The 19,522-nt window shown below is 53.2% G+C and overlaps 1 protein-coding gene across 3 annotated transcripts in view; it reads right to left on the bottom strand.

Moving 5' to 3' along the window:
• Positions 1–13,146: 13,146 nt before the first annotated feature.
• The window catches only part of TTC7A (tetratricopeptide repeat domain 7A), a 119,456-nt gene continuing 113,080 nt past the window's right edge, over positions 13,147–19,522 (bottom strand). For 2 of the 3 annotated variants that reach the window (XM_070477880.1, XM_070477888.1), the window contains one exon: positions 13,147–15,388. In XM_070477880.1, coding sequence (XP_070333981.1) covers positions 14,712–15,388 — 677 coding nt within the window. In that variant the 3' untranslated portion in view covers positions 13,147–14,711. The remainder of the gene's footprint in view (positions 15,389–19,522) is intronic. The other variant, XM_020876173.2, reaches the window with a different exon arrangement.

The following is a 19,522-nucleotide window of genomic DNA, read 5'->3' as shown; positions in this document are numbered from 1 at the left end:
CGTAGTCTGGAATAGTTCCCGGCGCAAGGAAGGCTTTGAGAACCATGCCAAGAACCTCTTCCTGGTTACCTTGTGTGTGCGGCTCAGGGGTGGCTGACATGTGGACAACAGTCACACTGGGAAGACACAGCCTAGGCTCAGGAAACTGCAAGATCACTGCACCCAGTGCATGGAGGAGCGATCCTGACATCGAAGGCCACAGGCGCTAAGAGCAGAGACAGGGCAGCACTGCCCAAGTGGGGAAGGATGGTAGTGTGCGGCCAGCAGCTTGGCTGGCACCCCTGGGACCAGGAGGCTGAGATGGGCAGAGGGGAGAGGGAAGAAGGTCTGGGCAAGGAACCCTTTTTGAGCGAAAAGCAGGAAGAGACATTTGCTGGAGGGGAACAGAGGGAGACAGGCCCAGCTAGAGTGGAGGGTGCAGGCGGAGCAGGAGGGGGTTGGGTGAGGCCCAGATCACAGGCCCAGCAGTCAGTCCTGCTCAGGGACTCCAGCCAGGGCATGGGCTCGGGGAATGACATCAGGAGAAAGGAAGGATGGGGAGACTACAGAGTCATTCATCAGTAATAGGAAGGAATCTTTTTAACTAAAAGAAAGAAAAAGAAAACCTAATAAACCCTTATATTTTATTATATGGAGAAAAACCCATTTCTCTAGTCTTATAAGTACCATTGTAAAGTAGGCGCTGGGGACAAGGAAGGAGAGGCCTGCATCTCCCATCTGGGTTTATCCACGTTTTGCTTTTATGGAAGAAACTCCCTGCCCTGAGTTCCTGCAGAGCAGAAGATGGCCCCTTGGAGTCCGGTGAGGCGGCCGCCTCGGTGGCTGCTCCTGTCCCACTTTGCTCAGCATGTGGCCACAGGGCAGATAGTTCCCAATTTTATTCTCCAAGTGGGTCAGAGGCCCCTGCAGGATCAGCAGGTACCACTGGCGGTCCTGGCGGAGGGTGTTTTCTCCAGGAGCAGTGGGCCAGGTTGTGCCTGGCGCTCAGGGCAGTGGTGGCAGGGTCCTAGAAGGAGCGAGGTGAGAGGTGACCACATCTGCTTTGGGGCTTGTGGGTGAGAGGTGAGGCGAACCCTCTCAGGCTGGCAGGGGCAGGAGGGAGATTGTGCTGCATGTCTCAGGCTGGCAGGGGCAGGAGGGAGATTGTGCTGCATGTCTGTGGGGGTATCTCCAGTCAGCCGTGTGAACCAGGGGTGTGAGCAGGGGTGGTTCCTCTCTCTCCCTCAGCCTCCTGCTGTTTCTCCCTCAGGCCGGCTGCATTGGGTCTCACACAGCTTTCTGTTCGTGTCTTGCCCTAAAGAATGTCACCAGCCCCTCCTGATTCCACTGCCAGGTTCCCAGGAGAGAGAATCTAGTTGGCCAGCTTGGGTCAGGGGTCCACCCTAGCCCGTCCAGATCTGGCCAGGAGGGCCTGGGCCCCTGGGGCAGACAGACACAGCTGCAGGGGCCCAGCTGTGTCACGTGTGTAGTTGGGGTGGAGGGCAGCTCCCCCACGTTCTAGAAGAGAATGAAGACCCTTTCAGCATAAGAAGCAGGGGATGTCACTTGCCTGGTCTGCAAGGAGGGGGTTTGGGAGGCCCGCCGGGACATCGGCTGGAGGTGGAACGGCGAGAGAACATTCTGCAGGGCCACCCGGACACCCTTGAGTTAAGTCTGTGCACTAACATTGCCGTTGGCCCCTATGGCTTCCGTTGTCTTTCTGGAGCCGGGGGCACTGTCCTCCTTACCAGCCTTGCTCCCTGTCCGTAACACAGCCCTCTGCCTCCTCTGTGACTCAGGGGATATGACAGAAGCTCTGCCCTAGGTACTAGCAGCAGGGCTGGCTGGCACTGTCAGTGAGGAGAGCAGTGTTCGCTTCCCTCTTTGACATCTTCCGGCGTCTTAAATAGTACTTCATACAGGTAGCAGGAGGCTTTCCCAAATAGACTGGAGGGATTCTGGGTAGCTTTTTCCTGCCACAAGCCTAAAACTGGGACGGCGTTTGAAAAGCAGGGCCTCCTCCTGTCTTTTCCAACATGGAGAGACTGGACAGACCTGGGTTGACTTTGAGCTTGAGCTCCAAGATGGGATATTCACACCTAGCAGCTACAGCCATTGTGCGCATCCAGTGACAGGTCCAAACTGAGTTAGAAAAGCCCAGAAATGGAAGGGAATGTGGTGTTTATCCCACATCCCCGAGGGGCCTTCTCTCCAGGGTGTCTCTGCCCTCCTGCATGGACCACTGTGACGCTTGCTTCTCGAGGTCCCTGCCCTGGCTTCCCTGAGCATCGCTTGGTCCTCTCTCCTCCCACTCACATGCCCCAGTTGCCCTCGGAATTTGGCTTCAACCAAAGGGAATGGCTCGTCTCGGCTGCAAATATCATCTGCTGTTGCCCTGTGAAATTCCCTCTGCGTTGAATCAGAGCATGTCAAAAGTCACCACACTGATGGGGACAGCCTGTCTCCTCCCTTCTCTTCTCCTCTTTCCCTCCTCATCCCCACTTCTTTTTAGGCCCACAACGGACACCTTCCAGACCCAGAGACCAAGGGCCACAGGTTGCTCAGGTGACCGGCCCTGGCTCCAGCACTGCCTCTCACATGCTCGGTGCCACCCGCCTCGAAACAGCACGAGCTGCCTGGACTCAAGTCCCCAAGCTTTGAATCACTTTGGAAGCCCTGTTATCTTGAAAACACATTCCACAAGTTCCAAATCAGTTGTTCTAAGCTGCATTTTAGAACCCCCTGGGGAGACTTTAAAACTCTCACAGCCTGGCAACTGCCAGACATCATCAAACCCATTGGTAGGATTCAGACCCAGTAGTTTTTGTTCCCCCTTCCCATCCCCACACCCCAGGTGATTGCAATGATTGGCCAAGATTGAGAATATCTGCTGGGACAGTGTGAAAACACCAATCACCAGGAACTCTAGGTGGGGCCACAGGTAGTCCTCCAACCTGTAAAGGTTTAAGACAGGGCCGCTGTTGCCCTAAGAAGTCACAGTTCGGCTCAGAAGAAGAGATTGGTCCGTACTGATGTCTGGCTCAGTCCCGAGGGAAGAGGGCGGTGCTGGACTGGACTGAGTGAAGCAGGCTCCTGGAGCATTCTCGCGGAGGCTGTTCTGCATAGGAGGTGAGCAGGGCCTGAACCCAGTCACTCCTGCCAGCCGATTCTAGGCTGGGCTCCGTACAGGTCTTTGGTTTTGGCCCAAGGGCAGGGCTGCAAGCATGCAGAACCCGCTGGGCCCAAACAGAGGGGTTTGAGCTCAGCATTGATGACCACAGGGGCTCGGTGGGCTTGTGCGGGCCAATGCTAGAGACCCAGATCCGGGTCTGGCTCGTCTGCCATTTCCCTGCTGAAGAAGCGACTGTGGCTGGTAGGAGGAGCCAAGGCTGACAGAGGCCTGGATGTTGAGGGTGGCAAGTAAGCAGCGGGGGTCGGGGACAGGAGGAGGAGGAGCCAGAGAAAGGGGAGGCCTATTGGGTGGACACGGGAAGGATGTCTCTTAGCAGGTCTTCGCGTTGCCTTAATGATGACACCCTTGGCCATATCAGAGCTCAGAATAGGATGTCACCCTTCTGAGGAGAGAGGGGCTCAGAGAGGCCCATCCAGCAGGGGAGGGAGATGGCAATGTGACTGCTTTGGGTCAGAGTGTAGCTTAGTCCCTGAGAACTGTAGGCAGGAAGCAGGGCTCAGGCCCAGTGACAATACATCTCTGGTCACCAGAGTGGGCTTGGTGGGAGGCGAGGAGGCAGGGACCTATGCCTCCCACTTAACTGAGCAGCCTGGGAGGGGGGGGGCAGGGATGCTTGGAAAGATGCCTGGCACAGTCACAGCTGTTCAGGCTTCTGATCACCAGCCCCTCCTGGGCGGGGCATGGGGGCTGGACTGCAGAGTACCCCCACGCCCAGGGAGCTCGCTACCGAAATTATGTGTGTTAGTTTCCAGTGGTTGCTGTTACAATTGCCATAGATGTTGGTGCTTAAATCAACACAGATTGATTCTCTTACTGTTCAGGAGGTCAGGGGTCCCCAAGTCAGTCTCACTGAGCTAAAGTCAAGGTGGTGGTGGTGGTGTTCACTCAGTGGTGTCCGACTCTTTGCAACCCCATGGACTGCAGCACGCCAGGCTTCCCTGTCCATCACCATCTCCTGGAGCTTGCTCAAGCTCATGTCCATTGAGTCAGTGATGCCATCTAACCATCTCATCCTCTGTCATCCCCTTCTCCTGCCTTTGGTCTTTCCCAGCATCAGGGTCTTTTCTAATGAGTCGGCTCTTCGCATCAGATGGCCAAAGTACTGGAGCTTCAGCATTAGTCCTTCCAACGACTATTCAGGATTGATTTCTTTTAGGATTGACTGGTTTGATTTCTTTCAGTCCAAGGGACTCCCCAAGCATCTCCAACACCATAGTTCAAAAGCATCAATTCTTTGGCGCCCAGCCTTCTTTATGGTCCAGCTCTCACATCCATACACAACTACTGGAAAAACCATAGCTTTGACTATACAGACCTTTGTTGGCAAAGTAATGTCTTTGCTTTTTAATACACTGTCTAGGTTTGTCATAACTTTTCTTCCAAGGAGCAAGTGTCTTTTAATTTTGTGGCTGCAATCACGATCTGCAGTGATTTTGGAGCCCGAGAAAATAAAGTCTGTCACTATTGTTTCCCCATGTATTTGCCATGAAGTGATGGGACCGGATGCCGTGATCTTAGTTTTTTGAATGTTGAGATTTAGGCCAGGTTTTTCACTCTCCTCTTTGCCCTTCATCAAGAGGCTTGTTAGTTCTTCTTTGCTTTCTGCCATAAGGGTGGTGTCATCTGTGTATCCTTTCCTGAGGCCAGTGTTGGATTGTGGGCTATGGGATCATAAGAGTTGGGATCTACTGAGGAATGGGTGAATTTCCCAATGCCTAAATGGCACCCCACTCCAGTACTCTTGCCTGGAAAATCCCATGGATGGAGGAGCCTGGTGGGCTACAGTCCGTGGGGTCGCAAAGAGTCGGACACAACTGAGTGACTTCACTATAGTGTTAGCACACAGATGCTTACTGAATAGTGTACTTGATTGAGGTACAGTTGATACAATATGATGTTTCCAGTGTATAGCATAATGACTTACCATTTTTAAAGGTTATGCTCTATTTATAATTATTATGAAATATTGGCTATAGTTCCTGTGTCATATTATATATCCTTATAGCTTATTTATTTTGTACATCATTTGTTTGTGCCTCTTAATCCTCTACCCCTTCCCTCTCCTCACTGGTACCCACTAGTTTCCTCTCCATATCTGTAAGTCTGTTTCTTTTTTGCTATAGTCATGAGTTTGTGTTAGTTTTTGGATTCCACATATAAGTGATATCATACAGTATTTGTCTTTCTCTGTTTGACATATTTCACCAAGCATAATACCTTCCAGGTCCATCCATGTTGTTGTAAATGGCAAATTTTCACTCTTTTTTTTTTTTATGGCCAAATAGTATTTTATTGTGTATACGTATCACACCTTCTTTTGTTGATGGACATTTAGGTTGCTTCCATATCATAGCAATTGTTGTTGGTTTTTTTAAATCTATTTATCTATTTTATTTATTTGGTTGCAGCATGTGGGATCTAGTTCCCTGACCAGGGACTGAACCTGGGCCCTCTGCAATGGGAGCTCAGAATCTTAGCCACTGGACCACCAGGGAAGTCCCATATCTTAGCAATTGTAAATAATGCTGTTATGAATGTTGAAGTGCATGTATCTTTTTGAATTAATGTTTTTATATGTTTCAGTTTGGATATATATGCAGAGGAGAATTGCTGGGTCATGTGGCAGTTCTAATTTCAGCTTTTTGAGAAGTCTCCATACTGTTTTCCACAGTGGCTCCACCAATTTACATTACTACCATCAGTGTAGGAGGGTTCTCTTTTGTCCACATCCTTGCCAACATTTGTTATTTGTGTTCTTCTTGATAGTAGTCATTCTAAGAGGTGTGAGGTGATATCTCATTGTGGTTTTAATTTGCAGTTCTCTGATTAACGATATTGAGAACCTTTTCATGTGCATATTGGCCATCTGTGTATCTTCTTTGGAGAAATGTCTATTCAGGTTTTCTGCCCATTTTTTAATCAGTTTTTTTAAAATGTTGAGTTATAGGAGCTGTTTATATATTTTGTATTATTAACCCCTTATCGGTCATGTCATTTGCAAATATTTTCTCTCGTTCAGTAGGTTATCTTTTCATTTTGTCAGTGGTTTCCTTTGCTGTACGAAAGCTTTTAATTAAGGTCCTGTTTTTAATTTTTTTAATTTTAACTTTTTTAACACCAAAAGGATTTTGTATTGGGGTATAGTTGATTAACAATGTTTTGGTAGTTTCAGGTGAATGCTTTTATTTCTTTGTCTTAGGAGACAGACCCAAAATATATTGGTACAATTTATGTCAAAGAGTGTTCTGCCTACATTTTCTTCTGGGAGTTTTATGGTTTCTGGTATTACATGTAGGTCTTTAATTCATTTTGAATTAATTTTTGTAAATAATATGGGGAAAATGTTCTAATTTCATTATTTTACATGTAGCTGTCTAGTTTTCCCAGCACCACTTACTGAAGAGATGGTCTTTTCCTCATTGTATATTCTTCTTTGTCATTAATTGCCTATTAGTTTGTGGATTTATTTCTGGGCTATTTTTTAAAATATTAATTTTTATTTATTTATTTGGTTGTGTCAGATCTTAGTTGCATGGCATGTGAACTCTTAGCTGTGGCATGTGGAGTCTAATTCCCTGACTGGGGCTGGGACCCCAGCCCCCTGCATTGGGAGTTTTAGCCACTGGACAACTAGGGAAGTCCCTGGGCTCTCTTTTTGTTCCATTGATCTGTGTGTCTGATTTTTGTGCTAGCATACTGTCTTGATTATTGAAACTTTGTAGCATAGTCTGAAGTCAGGGAGTATGATACCTCCAGTTTTGTCCTTCTTTCTCAAGATTGTTTTGGCTGTTAGGCGTCTTTCCTATTTCATAACGTTTTTTATATTATGGAAGTTCCTTTTATTTTGAAGCACAAAGAATTGTCTGGGGAAGGATTGTTAGCCTAAATAATCTCAGCCATTTTTGGTGTTTGATGCTGACAAAAGTCATCAGAAATGAATTAAGTTTTTTGAAAGAGAAGGTAAAAAAAATTATTACTGATTTTAGAAATTATTCCTGGAAGGTTGACCTTAAGATTGCAGATGTTAGATGTTATAAACAAGCTCCGTAAGATCACTTAAAAAGCAGTCATGTTGGATGTACCGTGGCAGTCCAGTGGTTAGGACTTGGCACTTTCACTGCCATGGGCCCAGGTTCAGTCCCTGGTTGGGGAACTAAGATCCCACAAGCTGTGAGGATGGGTCAAAATTTTTTAAAAAGTAAAAAAAAAGTCACCTTAAAAGTTATATTATGGGGAATGGGGTTGGGTGGGTGGACAATGCTCCTAATATTTTACTTATATTAGAAGTAAATAATGGCTTCTAATATGTGGCTCCAGGGGCCACATTATTCCAAAATTCTAAATATGCCTTATTTTATATGGAAATGAAAATGAAGCTTCTGGAAAGTTGTGTTTAATGATGCATGTATCTATAGTGTAGATGAAGATCCTAATGGTGAAGATGTATATATATATATATATATATATATATTTGGCTGTGCTGGGTCTTCATCATGGCGCATTAGCTTTTCATTGCTGCGCATGGACTTTCTCTAGTTCCAGTGAATGGGGTCTACTTTCCAGTCATGGTGTGTGGGCTTCTTATTGTGATGGCATCTTTTTGTGGAGCATGGGCTTTAGGCGTGTAGGCTTCAGTAGTTGTGTTGCAAGAGCTCAATAGTTGCAACACATGGGCTTAGTTGCCCCATGGCATGTGGGATCCTAATTCCCCAGCCAGGCATTGAACCCGTCACCTGCACTCGCAGGCGGATTCTTAACCACTGGCCACCAGAGAAGTCCCTCTAAAATAATTTATAAAATGAAATTAAGTATACATATAGTTTTATTTAAAGACTATAATGAATTAAGAACAACTGTAGGCCCTTGAACAGCCATGATATACTCAGGAGGGCTGCTGGGACCTGGGGACAGGGAGCTGGGGAATACACCTATGCTGTGACCTGTAGACAGTGAAGGGATCCATCTCAGGCCTCAGAGCTGACCCCTGAGGCCAGCTGGTCTTTGCTGTGGTGTCCTCACGCCTGCTCTGGTCCCCGTTTCAGCATCCATGTGCCCCTCCTCTGGTTGGCAGGTGTCCCAGGAAGAATGCAATAGACGAGGTTCTCGCATGCAGGCTGCCTGCATGTCGACCATTGCCCTGGAGCATGGGGGTATTGGGCAAGTCACCTCACCTTCTTGCACTGACTTCCTGCGAGATGGGCTTTTGCCACACCCACCTGTTCCCCTTTGCCTCTGGTCAAGAGCTCCTCTCCCTAGAGGTGGGTACCCTGGCACATGCCCCCCAAAGGCTGGTCTCCAGGTGCACACCGAGAGGAGAGTGTGCCTCTCTGGGAATGGGCAGAGCCACCAGGAAGAGACACACCCAAGGTCCCTTAAGTCATGAGGAGCCATTGCAAGGACCAGGGAAGGGATTCAGATGGGAATCTTGACGTCAGGCTGCAGGAGCTGGAAAGGTTGTCTGGGACAGAATCAATGAAGCTCTTGGGCTTCCATCATTTTCTGCCCCCCTTGAAAATGGGCATCCATTTCTGTTTGGAGCTCTCTGTCTTTACAGAGATTCACCTGCTCAGCATTTTTTGATCTTCCTGACTCTTCCAACCAGCTCATGTGTGTGTGTGTGCTAAGTCACTTCAGTTCTGTCCGACTCTTTGTGACCCATGGATTTTAGCCTATTAGGATCCTCCAAGCCAGAATACTGGAGTGGGTTGCCATGCTCTCCTCCAGGGGCTCTTCCGACCCAGGGATCGAATTCATGTCTCTTCCACCTCCTGCATTGGCAGGCAGGTTCTTTACCACTAGTGCCACCTGTGAAGCCTCCAACTTTCTTTTTGACCTGCAGCTTCTACTGCTTTTCAACCTCTGCCCCAACCATGAACTGCTTTTTTTAAAAATTAATTTTTTGTATCATTAAAAAAAATACAATTTATTATTATTATTTTGCCACACCATGCAGCATGTGGGATTTTAGTTCCTTAACTAGGGGTCAAACCCATGCCCCTGTAATGGAAGCACAGAATCTTCACCACTGGACTGCCAGGGACGTCCCCAAGCTGCTTTTCTCCAACCATATTGACACCTCAGAGGCCAGACCCTCTGCAGCCTTCAGCACTGTCAATGTCATGAAAGGCAAAGAGAGGGAGAGGAACTGTTCCAGATGGAAGGAAGCTAAAGAGACGTGACGGCTAAGTGGAGTGTGGGATCTTGGGCTGGGGGAGGCAGTGCTACAAAGAACAGTGGTGACCAACTGGCATATGAATGGGAGAGGAGAGAAAATACTGTGTCAGGGTAAATCCCTTCATTTGTTACCTGTGCTGCGGTTACGTAAGACAAGAGCCTTTGTTCTTAACAAAAACACACTGAATTATTAAGGGGTAAAGGGGCATGATTTATGCAACGTATTCTCAAAGGGTTCAGAAAAAAAATAAAAATACGTTTTTAAAAGAGGCCCCCAATGGCTGACTTCTTGCCAAATTCCAAAGAGACAGTTAAGAGGGGAAGACAGTCAGTGAGAGTGTCACCAGCAGTCTGGGGGCCTCTCCGCTGGGGGCCCCTGCTACTTCTTGGGCGGTGGGCTGGTGCACAGAGGAGGAACTTTGGACCAATCAGCTGGCGGGCAGGCTGGGGGGGGTCACATGACCTGGTGCACAGCTCCTGGGGCGGCCTTTTCTTGTTTCTGGGTTGCCTGGCATCTTGAGAACCCTCTTGCTTTTGGGGTGACTTTCCAGCTTCTTGAGTGATCTCTGTTTCAGAAACCTCCTCTCCCGCTGCAGAAAACGGCGAGGGCGAGGGCGGCAGGCAGCATGAGCTATTCTCCTCCCTTGGATATGTGGGTCTTGGGCCATGGGCTGCAGCTGCCGGTGAAATGGGCTGGGTGGGGGTGGGGTTCTGGACCCGTGTATCTGCCCCTGTGACACTTAAGCAGAGGATTCCTGGTGATACATGTTTCCATGGATCCCAGAGGAGTCATTCTGCTGCTTCGGTGACAGGCGCTGCCTGCCTCTCTCCTGTCCAGTGAGCTGGGAAGCTCTATGGGCAGGGACCTTACTCTCAGCTTGGCTGTGTTCCAAGCTGTGAGCGGAGGCACCATAATCGCATCACCTTTCATGCAACAAAACCCACTTCCCTAGGTTGTTGACTATCAGAGGAGCAATGTCAGAGAGAGTTCACGGATAAGTAAAGTGCCTTATACCAGTATAGAGCAGGGAGAATTAGGATTGTCGTTGTCATCAAGAGCCAGGACAGGAGCCTCACAGTGTACCATAAAGTGACAATGATAGGGAAGGGCAAGGGTGGGTGCCAATTCTGTCGTCTGTCTCCTCCAGCGGGACCTCCATCTCACCCAGGGCCCAGGAGGGCTTGAGAGAGTGATGGGCTGATGCAGGGTCTCAGAAGGGGCCTGTTATTGCTCACCCAGATCTCCAGCTGCTCAAGCAGCCAGATTTTGTGTCCTGAGGCCCATGTCCTCTGGTCACAGCTGGTTGTCATTAGAGACCCGTGGAAAAATAAGTAGGACCAACAGGATCCTTGCATCCAAAAATCTAAGCTACGCTGTGCAGAGAGGGGCTGCAGCCAAGGTGTGTGGATTGAATGCGGTCCTTTGGGAGCATCTCTGAGTGAGCAAAGGCAGCCAGCAGGGAGAGGAGGAGGGAGCAGGCGGGGGCAGGGAAAGTCATCATATGGTATCCAGTGGTTATCATGGCACTGTTCTAGGCTCTGTGTTTTTCTCACTTAATCACCAGGACAGTCCACAAGGCAGACACTATGCCAGGATTATTCTTTACAGATGAGGCGATAGGCAAAGAGGGTTGGTGACTTCTCAGGGCATGGGGCCAGTCAGGGGTACAGCTGGGCCTTCGAGCTCACTCTGGGTACTGACTCCATCACCAAAAACAGATATGTAGCTGCTTTGGCCCCAGATCTGTGCCCTGCAGTCCCTGCCTTAGGGCTCCAGGGAACCCCCCTTATCTCTTTTCTTTTGCAGTGGGCCTCTGCTTTTTTTGCAACTGAAAGCTTGATGAAAACTCCAAGGAATTTCTGGCATGGGATACTTTCCCAGTAGGACCTCCCTAACTTCCAGAACCCAAGTCGGCACCATGTGGGTTGGTCTGACACATCACTGATGCTTGAGGCTCTCTGACTGTGGGTTGTCATCAGAAGCTGGCAGCATGGGCTGGGGGAGATTTGTTTAGCTGGATGCTTCCCAAGCAAGGCCAAGAAATATTTGCACAGTGACAACATCTGAGAGCTCCAGTAGTGTAGGGGGTGTGTCTGTAACAATGAGCACTTTGGTACCAGAAAGAAGTCTGGGTGGTGGTGGCTGAAATTCCATTCATACTTGTGCCTGCAGATAAACACTGTTAACACTACACAGCTGTGGGCTGGAGGTTCATGCGGGTGACGGTGAGACCTTGAGTCTTGTCCCAGAATTCCAGCCCTTGTTCTGGTGTGATGGGTTGGACACAAGGCTGGCTCCTCCCTCTCCAGGGATGGCTCAAGTGTGAATGAGGGGTCTGTGGACCTGTAACTGGAGGTCAGGGAATGCCTGGCTTCCCACCACTGCCTGACTTTCCAACATCTGACCAAAAAAGCCTTCCTCAGGGCCGGGAAACCCTCCCCTCCCCACCCCTCTCCAGATTCCTACCATTCTGTTCCTGGTAGGACTAGCTTTTCTAGACCTTTCTGCCAGGCAGACAAGTGACACCATCTGTGGCCTAGATGAAAAGGGAAAGTGTTAGCTGCTCAGTCGTGTCCAACTCTTTGTGATGCCATGGACTGTAGCCCATTAGGATCCTCTGTCCATAGAATTCTCTGTGCAAGAATAGTGGAGTGGACAGCCATTCCTTTCTCCAGGGGATCTTCCCGACCCAGGGATTGAACCCGGGTCTCCCACATTGCTGGCAGATTCTTTACTGTCTGAGCCCCACTAGGGAAGCCCCCTCTGTGGCCTATAGCAGGCTTTAGTTCTCACCCAGGGGGCCTGAGCTGGGGGTGAGGCTGTGAGACAAGTAATTTAATACTAATTGTTAAACTACTAAAGATTAAAGGTGGTTTTTTTTTTTTTTTTAATAATATTGGTTTTTATTTATTTCTTTGACTGTGTTGGGTCTTAGTTGCAGCATGTGGGATCTACTTCCCTGACCAGGGATCGAACCCCGGGCCCCCTGCATTGGGAGCATGGAGCCTTAGCCACTGGACCACCAGGGAAGTCCCTTAAAGGTGTTTTCTAAAAAGTGCCAGAGGGAAATCGAAGCTGGGCACCCAGCAGCTCCCGGAAGGGCCCTTCCTCACCAGAATAGCAAAACCGTGACCCAACCACAGGGCTGAGGGTCGGGGTGGAGGAGGCCAGGGTGCTAAGTGGGCAGCTCTGTCTAGGCCAGCCCCGAGAGCCAGGGGGAAGCCTTAGGGCAGTGTCTTCAAACTGGATGGGTGCAGCCTTGGGTGTCTTACCAGATAATCCCTTGGGGTGCACTAAGAAAGCAGGGCTTCTGTGTAAATTGTCGGCATCCTTTGATGCACATTTTATAACAGGCATGGTGTATCACATGCAGCATAACATCTATTAGAGAAGAGAACCTGTCTGGACTTCTCAGAGCAGGTGGCTGACCTGGGTGTGGGCTGGATCCTAAGCGCACGCCCCTGCCTCCCCTGGGCTCTCCCCCAGGTGCTGAAGGCGCTCCTGGCCGTGCTCTCAGGGCAGTCTCTCCTGTTCAGGTGGCAAGTCCAGCCCTGGCTTCTCCCAGCCCACCTGATGGGCAGGTGGCAGGCCAGAACAAGGCCCACTCCAGCCAGCCCTGCCGGGACCCCTCTGCCTTCTCCCACCCACTGCACCTCCCAAGGCCCCCATCACAACCTCCTCAGTGGGCCCCTCCCTCTACCCCCCGCCTCCCCACCTGTGCGGCCCCGCCCTGGCCTCCTCTCCAGGGCTCACTCAAGGCCAGGGGTAACCGGTGGATAAATGAACATGAACATACTGCTTCACACAAACCAGCCTTCCCATCATGGGACTCTTTATTCAAGACCTTTGAGCTGTCAGCAACTTGCCCGGCCCCCTGAGGCCTCCCATCAGGAATGCTTCAAGTCAAAATGCAGGTGTTGCTTTTGCCTTTCCCATTACCACGGACTCACTACCCACCTCTCTGGCCATTCCAATGTGAACCAATAGCATCTGCTTTTTCTTGTTCAATTTTTTCCCAACAGAATTTCAGAATAAAAATAGATCTCTATCATATATATATATATATATTTATACACATACATACACACACAGAGATCCTTCACCCAGGTGGGAGAAGGATCTGGTGTCCTTACAGTGTCCCCTGGCCCGGCACGGGAAGGCAAGGAGGTATAGGCTGGCCCTGGTAGCACCTGGGGTGTGTGCAATGCTGAGCCCTGGCCGGGAGGTTGGGGAGGGGTGTGTCCTCCAACAGCTCCTCCCCTCCAAGGAACAGACCCAGCTCTGACAAACCCGGGCATCTTGCCCAACCCTTCCACACACCTTCAAGTGAGGAATGTACCAGATGGAGCTTTAAAAACAACTCAAGGTGCAGATAAGGAATTCCCTGATGGGCCTGTGGAGGCTGACTTCCTGGGGAAAATTCCAAGAGCATTGTGCAGCAGGGCTAGGGAAGCCAGCAGGGAAGACCCCCCCACCCTCCAGCAACCGCCCCCCCTCCTAGGACCCCTGTAGACAAGGGTGTCACGTACACAGAGGCCAGCCCGACTGGAGAGGAGGGGCCGGCTCCTCCTGGGGTCTCTAGTCACCTTCCTTGTTTGGCCCCAGGAAGGGGAAACCAAATGGCTAGGGCAGAACTTGAGTCATCCAAGAATGGGATGTGGTTAGTGAAAGGTGTTAAGGCCAGTCTCCACATCATATCCCCTAGAGGCATCTACATTGTACCCATTGCCCAGAAAGGTAAGGCGTGAAGGAATGAGGTGCTGATGCAAAGTATTCAGGAAGGGCTGAGTCCAGCAGCCAATGTGTGTATCTTTGGGGCTACAGCCCAGGGCCTAGGGAGGCAGCTGAGGCATGCTTCCAGAGAGGTGGGGTGGGCAGAAATGGAAGGTTAGTTAGGGCCAGAACCCAGTGCCCCTGGCCAGACACCAGAGGCCTTAAAGGCACTTGGCCACAGAGGGGACAAGCATAATGAGGCCCGAGAGCCTCATCAGACAAAGAGCTAGGCCAGGCACTCCCCACTAACTTAAACCTGGGAAAGGCCCCAGAGGCCCATCCTCTTCCCACTTGCCAGAAAACCCTATAACCATGACTGCTCTGGAGGTGACCTGAGAGTGGGGAGTGAGACCAGGGCCAGGGAGCTCCCTCAGGCACAGAGGCCTGGGGGGCAGGGACGTACAGCCGGGGGCTCCCCCACTAGCTCTCTCAGGGAACCGGTCCAGTCACCATGCCTCTCAGTCACGCAGGTTCAAGCAGACGGTCTCCCAAGGGGCTGAGGAAGGAACCCCGAACTCTCTCGGCCCAGCCAAAGGGCAACTTGGTGGGGCTCATCTTTGGTGTTTGGGAGCAGAGAGCTGAGGTTTGAGACTAAAGCTTGTGCAGAGCTGGGAAACCCAGGGTTAGGGGTGCTGAAGGCAGGTGCAGTACAGGTGCAGGGGGCACGCGAGCCTCACACCCCGACTGTACACCTAGATGATACACTGGTACCCTGGGGAGTGGCCCCGCTGATGCGGCCTGCCAGCTGCTTCCTTGCTCACAGACACCATGCTGTCCGAGTCCCAACGAACATGGGATTTGTTTCTGATGCAAATCCGGTCCACCCTGCTCCAGAGGAGCAGCTCTCAGTCCTCGCTGGTCCTGGAGGGAGAGCAGGGTCAGGTGGGGGAGGCGAGGAGAACCAGGGTTGCAGCCGGCAGACGTGTTCCCTAGAGATGTATTTCCCTGAGGCCCTGGACCTCCCATGACCATGCTCCCTACTCCTCGCCTGCGCCTGCCTGCCGCCCTCCAGGCTGCTCCCTCTGTGCCCGGGGTGGTGGGCAGTGTCAGAGCTCTCTGGGGATGATGGAGAAGGGCAACACAGGGCTGCTGGCCTCCAGCTCGAGGGCGGTGAGAAAGCAGTCGGCAGCGGCCTCGCTCTGGCCCTGGGCTTGCAGCACCTCGCCCAGGCCTTGCCACGCCTCGTGGCACGTGCTCTGCCTCTCCACGGCGTCCCGCAGCACCTTCTGGGCCAGGCTCTGGTGGCCCAGCCGACTCAGCATGAGACCCTGGGGAACAAGCACAGGGTGTGGTGCATGAGGCCGTGCTGGCGGAGGGGCAAGCATCCTGCCTGTCAGGGTAAGGAGCACAAGCGGCGCAGCCACAAGCTATAGAGAGCCCTGCATTCCAGGCTTGGGTACTATCAAGGGCCCCTGACCTGCAGACCCTCCCTGTGTCAGACCCAGCCCGGCCTCCCAGGCCACCCACTAGGGCAGCTCTGTCCCTCCTGGTCCCAGGGGATGGCCTTTAAGGTCAGCAGGCCTGGCTGTGAGTCTCCCCTTTAACAGCTGAGGGCTCCCGAGCAGGTCGCCCTCATCAGTAAATGGGAAAGACCATGGTGCCCACTTCTGGGGTTGCTGTGAAGTTGACACCACAGTGTAGGCAAAGCACTTGAACAGCGCTGGCATATGTGAGCTCTCAGTCCAGAGGTCTGTTACCCTGAGACCCCAAGCCACACCATGGCGCTGCCTTCTCCCATGTGAGGTCCTCAAGCCTGCGGTGGATGGACGGGTCCTGTCGCCGCTATCAGGGGCCTGTCTTCCTGGGACCCAAGCCCGTCCCTGCCTGGCCTGGCAGGTGAGGGCCCCAGATGGCTGGGGACCAGGGACAGATGCTGGGTGAAAGGAGGGCCTCTGAGAAGGGGTCAGGGCTGCCTGGGAAGCTTGGCCCTGCTGTTTGGCTTCAAGCACGAGAGAGAGAGAGAGAGAGAGAGAGAGAGAGAGAGAGAGAGAGGAAGTGATGGGAATTGTCACACAAGAGCTAGGAAGTGAAACTGGCACACTATCCCCTCTCCATCCACCCACACCGGGAAGGGTGTGGGAGGTGGGGGGACAGGGTGGTGACCAGGGGGAGGCCAGGGTCCCCTTTCAACCTGCAGCCTCAGAAAGTCTGCTCTGCACCACGCCACCAACCTGTGTCCCAGCCCTCAAAGGTGGCACAGGGGAGCAGCGCAGGGGCCAGCCTCTCATTCAAAGTTGTGAGGCGAAGCCCGAACACTGACTTCCCGGGCAGCCGGGGACCAAGGGCTGCCTTCTGTGTGCCTGGAGCCCCTTCTCGGGTGCCCGCCCACTGACGGCCATGTACATTTTTAGCTGGAACATTTTCCTCCTCGCCGCACTCCCCAGAGTTAGGCCCTCTGTTGCTATGGAGACCCACTGGGGAAGATGCACATGCCTCATTTCATAAAGTCCTCCGAGGGCTTGGAACATAACCACTTAGGCAAGAGTGAAAGATGGTGCTCAGGAAGCCCTCGGAAAAGCCTGTCAGAGGCGCTGGATGGAAGTCGGGTGTCCAGGGGGCCAGAGGGAAGGGGAACACTTCAACCCAGGGCAGCGCTGTCCCCAGGGGACCACAGGGCTGGGGGAGGACGGGGGACCCAGGCACAGGATGGAGCCTTAGCGGAGCCCTTGGATTTGGACAGATAGGAGCAGTGCTGACTCAGGGCTGCCCGAGACCAGAGAGCAGGGCTCAGCATGTCCAGCAGGGCTCCGGGCCAAGCTGCTCTGACCACATGGCCTTGGGATCTGGACCCCGAGCTGTGCATGATGGAACAGGGCCCATGGGGAGGAGGGCAGGAAGGCAAGACGACAGGCCGCCAGACACCAAAATTAAGCACCAAAAATGGAAGGTTTGAGCGCTGGGAGTGCGGTGCAGGGAGCGACAGAGGACAGATGGGGAAGGCCAGGGGGCCGCCCGGGGTGGAGGCGGGGCCGCAGCGGCGTTTACACACACGTTTTCTAAGTCCAGCTTCCATGGGAGATTTCTGTCTGAAAAGAGGGCTCTCTGGTGGAAAATGAGTTTGAAAACCTCTGATCTCAACAACTGTGCAGGTGTCTGGGAAGGGCTGCACGGGGTGTCGTGTCGGTTTCACTCATGGTTCAGGAGCTTGGGGCCGGCTCCTCTGTGTAGAGGGGGACACACAGGGCTCAGAGCCGGAAGACCTGGCTGGGTCGGAATCGAGCCCTGCCCCTGCCGGGGGCTGTGACCACAGGCAAGTGGCCCATTTTCTCTGAGCCGCTGTTTCCTTGTCTGGAAACCAGCGGACAGAGCACAGTCCTACCTCGCAGGCTATTGTGAGGATTCTGCAAGAATGAATGCGAAATCGTGAGCGGGCTGCATGGTGGGCCAACAGCAAATGGAAGTGTCCCCAGGATGAACAGAGGGGCCTGGGCTGGGGGGAGGTAGGGAGGGTGCAGAGAGAGGGTTTCTCTGGAGGGCCAGGCTTCCCATGGAGGAGACTGTGGGCTGGGTCACCTCCCCCCACCCCGGGGTGCTGACCTGAGAGCCGGAAAGGAGACGCCGGGTCAGATGGGTGGGGTTGGATCACCTCCCCCCACCCTGGGGTGCTGACCTGGGAGCCTGAAAGGAGACACCGGGGTCAGGCTGGGCCCCGGAGGCCCAGGGCCTGTAACAAGATCTGCTGCCACCTGCCCGAGACACCAGCCCGTCGGGTTCATGTTTGGTAGCAACTCGGCGCTGTTTGCTGCCTGACAACTGGGCGGGGCCCTGCTCTGCGAGGGTGCGAGGTCTCACCTGCTCTGCCCTGAGCCTGGCACTGCGCCCAGGGCCCGCCGTCAGCCACCCTCTCAGCGCCCGCATCCCCAGGTCTCCAGGGAGGTGGTGGGAACACAGATCCGGTATTTCAATTCCATCCAGATGCCCCTCCTGACCCCGCCCCATCCTGCGCTGAGAGGGGAAGACCAGACCACTGAGTGGCTCTCAGCCTGACGCCTGACCTGGCAAATGCCACAGCTGTGCCCACACAGGGATTAGAACAAAGTGCAAGTTGCTGAATGTGGTGGAGCTCAGGGAGGGGCAGGGCTACGGGGCGGCGGGGTGGGGAGTGGGGGGGAGTCCCCAGAAATTCCCGAGATCATCCATTCATTCTTCCCTCCCTCCCTGGATGTCAGGGAGGAGGGGACCTCTGGCCACATCTCATCTACCTGCTGCTCCTCCAGGAAGTCGTCCCCAAGAATGGTGCCCTCGGCTCACACCACCACCTTGCCACCGTGCTCCTTACTGTGGGCTCTTGAATGCCACCCCTGACCCACCCCTCTTAGACTGAAAGAGACAGGGTCCCTGGCTCCTGCCCTGCCATTTCCCACAGGACAGCAGCTCAAGAGAGTGTTGGCAGGAGGATGGTCCTGGATGCAAAAGCAGGCACACTGGAGGCCTGTATGTATATTCAGTGACCTGCTTAGGGCCACACAGGCTGGCGGGGTCTGGTCTCAGGAGTGCATGGCGGCTCTGAGGGGCCCCTCCCTGTTATGAATGCAGGGCACAGGGCGGGGTCAGGAGCTGCAGCCTGGGGTGGGGATGAGAGGGAGGGAGGGTCCTGCCGGCCTTTGTCAGAACTGCCACTGCACGCGCGTCACCCTGTTAATTCAGTGCCTGTCCCCCGAGTGAGGGCAGGCAGAGGGAAAGTCTGGCTTTGTAGGGGAGGTGGTCCTGGGAAGCAACCCCAGGGCTAGGCCAGCTGCAGGCCAGGCCCAGCGCTCCCTCCCCATCCCTCCTCTCAAGTATTTATAGAAGTTATTTTGGGAATTTTCTTTCTGAGCTCAAGGCGCATTCCTGGGATTCTGTCACAGCCTTTCCAGCTGGGAAGCCGGGCATCAGCTGTAGGCTGCTGGAGCCTCCTGGTCCCTGGAGCCTCCGGTTGGGGACCCTGGGGCTGCAGGAAGGAGCCCCGGGCAGGACCAGCTCTGAGGGAGCTCCAGGAGGGCTCCTTCCATCATCCCCGAGTTGAAGTGGGGGCTGACACACCCCTCAGGGAGGCCCACATTCCAGCCAAGCCCAGGCCCTCTCCCGCACTCCAAATTCTTCCCATTGTGTCAGCCTCAACCTGTCCAACCAGACTGGGAATGAGGAATCTGTCCTGGCTGAGAACCTAGCCCACACGTGGCCACATCCCGCCTGGAGCTGGGCAGCTCCCGGGCCACAGGAGGCCACCTACCTCCCCGTTGTGGGGAAGGACACGACTCCTTCTAGACCCACCTGAGGCCTGGCTGATGAGCCCGGCCCAGAGCTCCCATGGCTCTCAGAGGAAGAGGCCCCTGCTGAGCGAGCGAGCCCCCAGACTCCCTCAGAGCCCAGCTGTGTGTGGGGGGGGGGCACGGGAGGGGGTCTTCCGGGGCAGCAGAGGT

Source organism: Odocoileus virginianus, chromosome 2 (assembly GCF_023699985.2).
Source record: "Odocoileus virginianus isolate 20LAN1187 ecotype Illinois chromosome 2, Ovbor_1.2, whole genome shotgun sequence".
Classification (NCBI taxonomy): Eukaryota; Metazoa; Chordata; class Mammalia; order Artiodactyla; family Cervidae; genus Odocoileus; species Odocoileus virginianus.
This window is presented reverse-complemented; position numbering and strand designations above follow the sequence as displayed.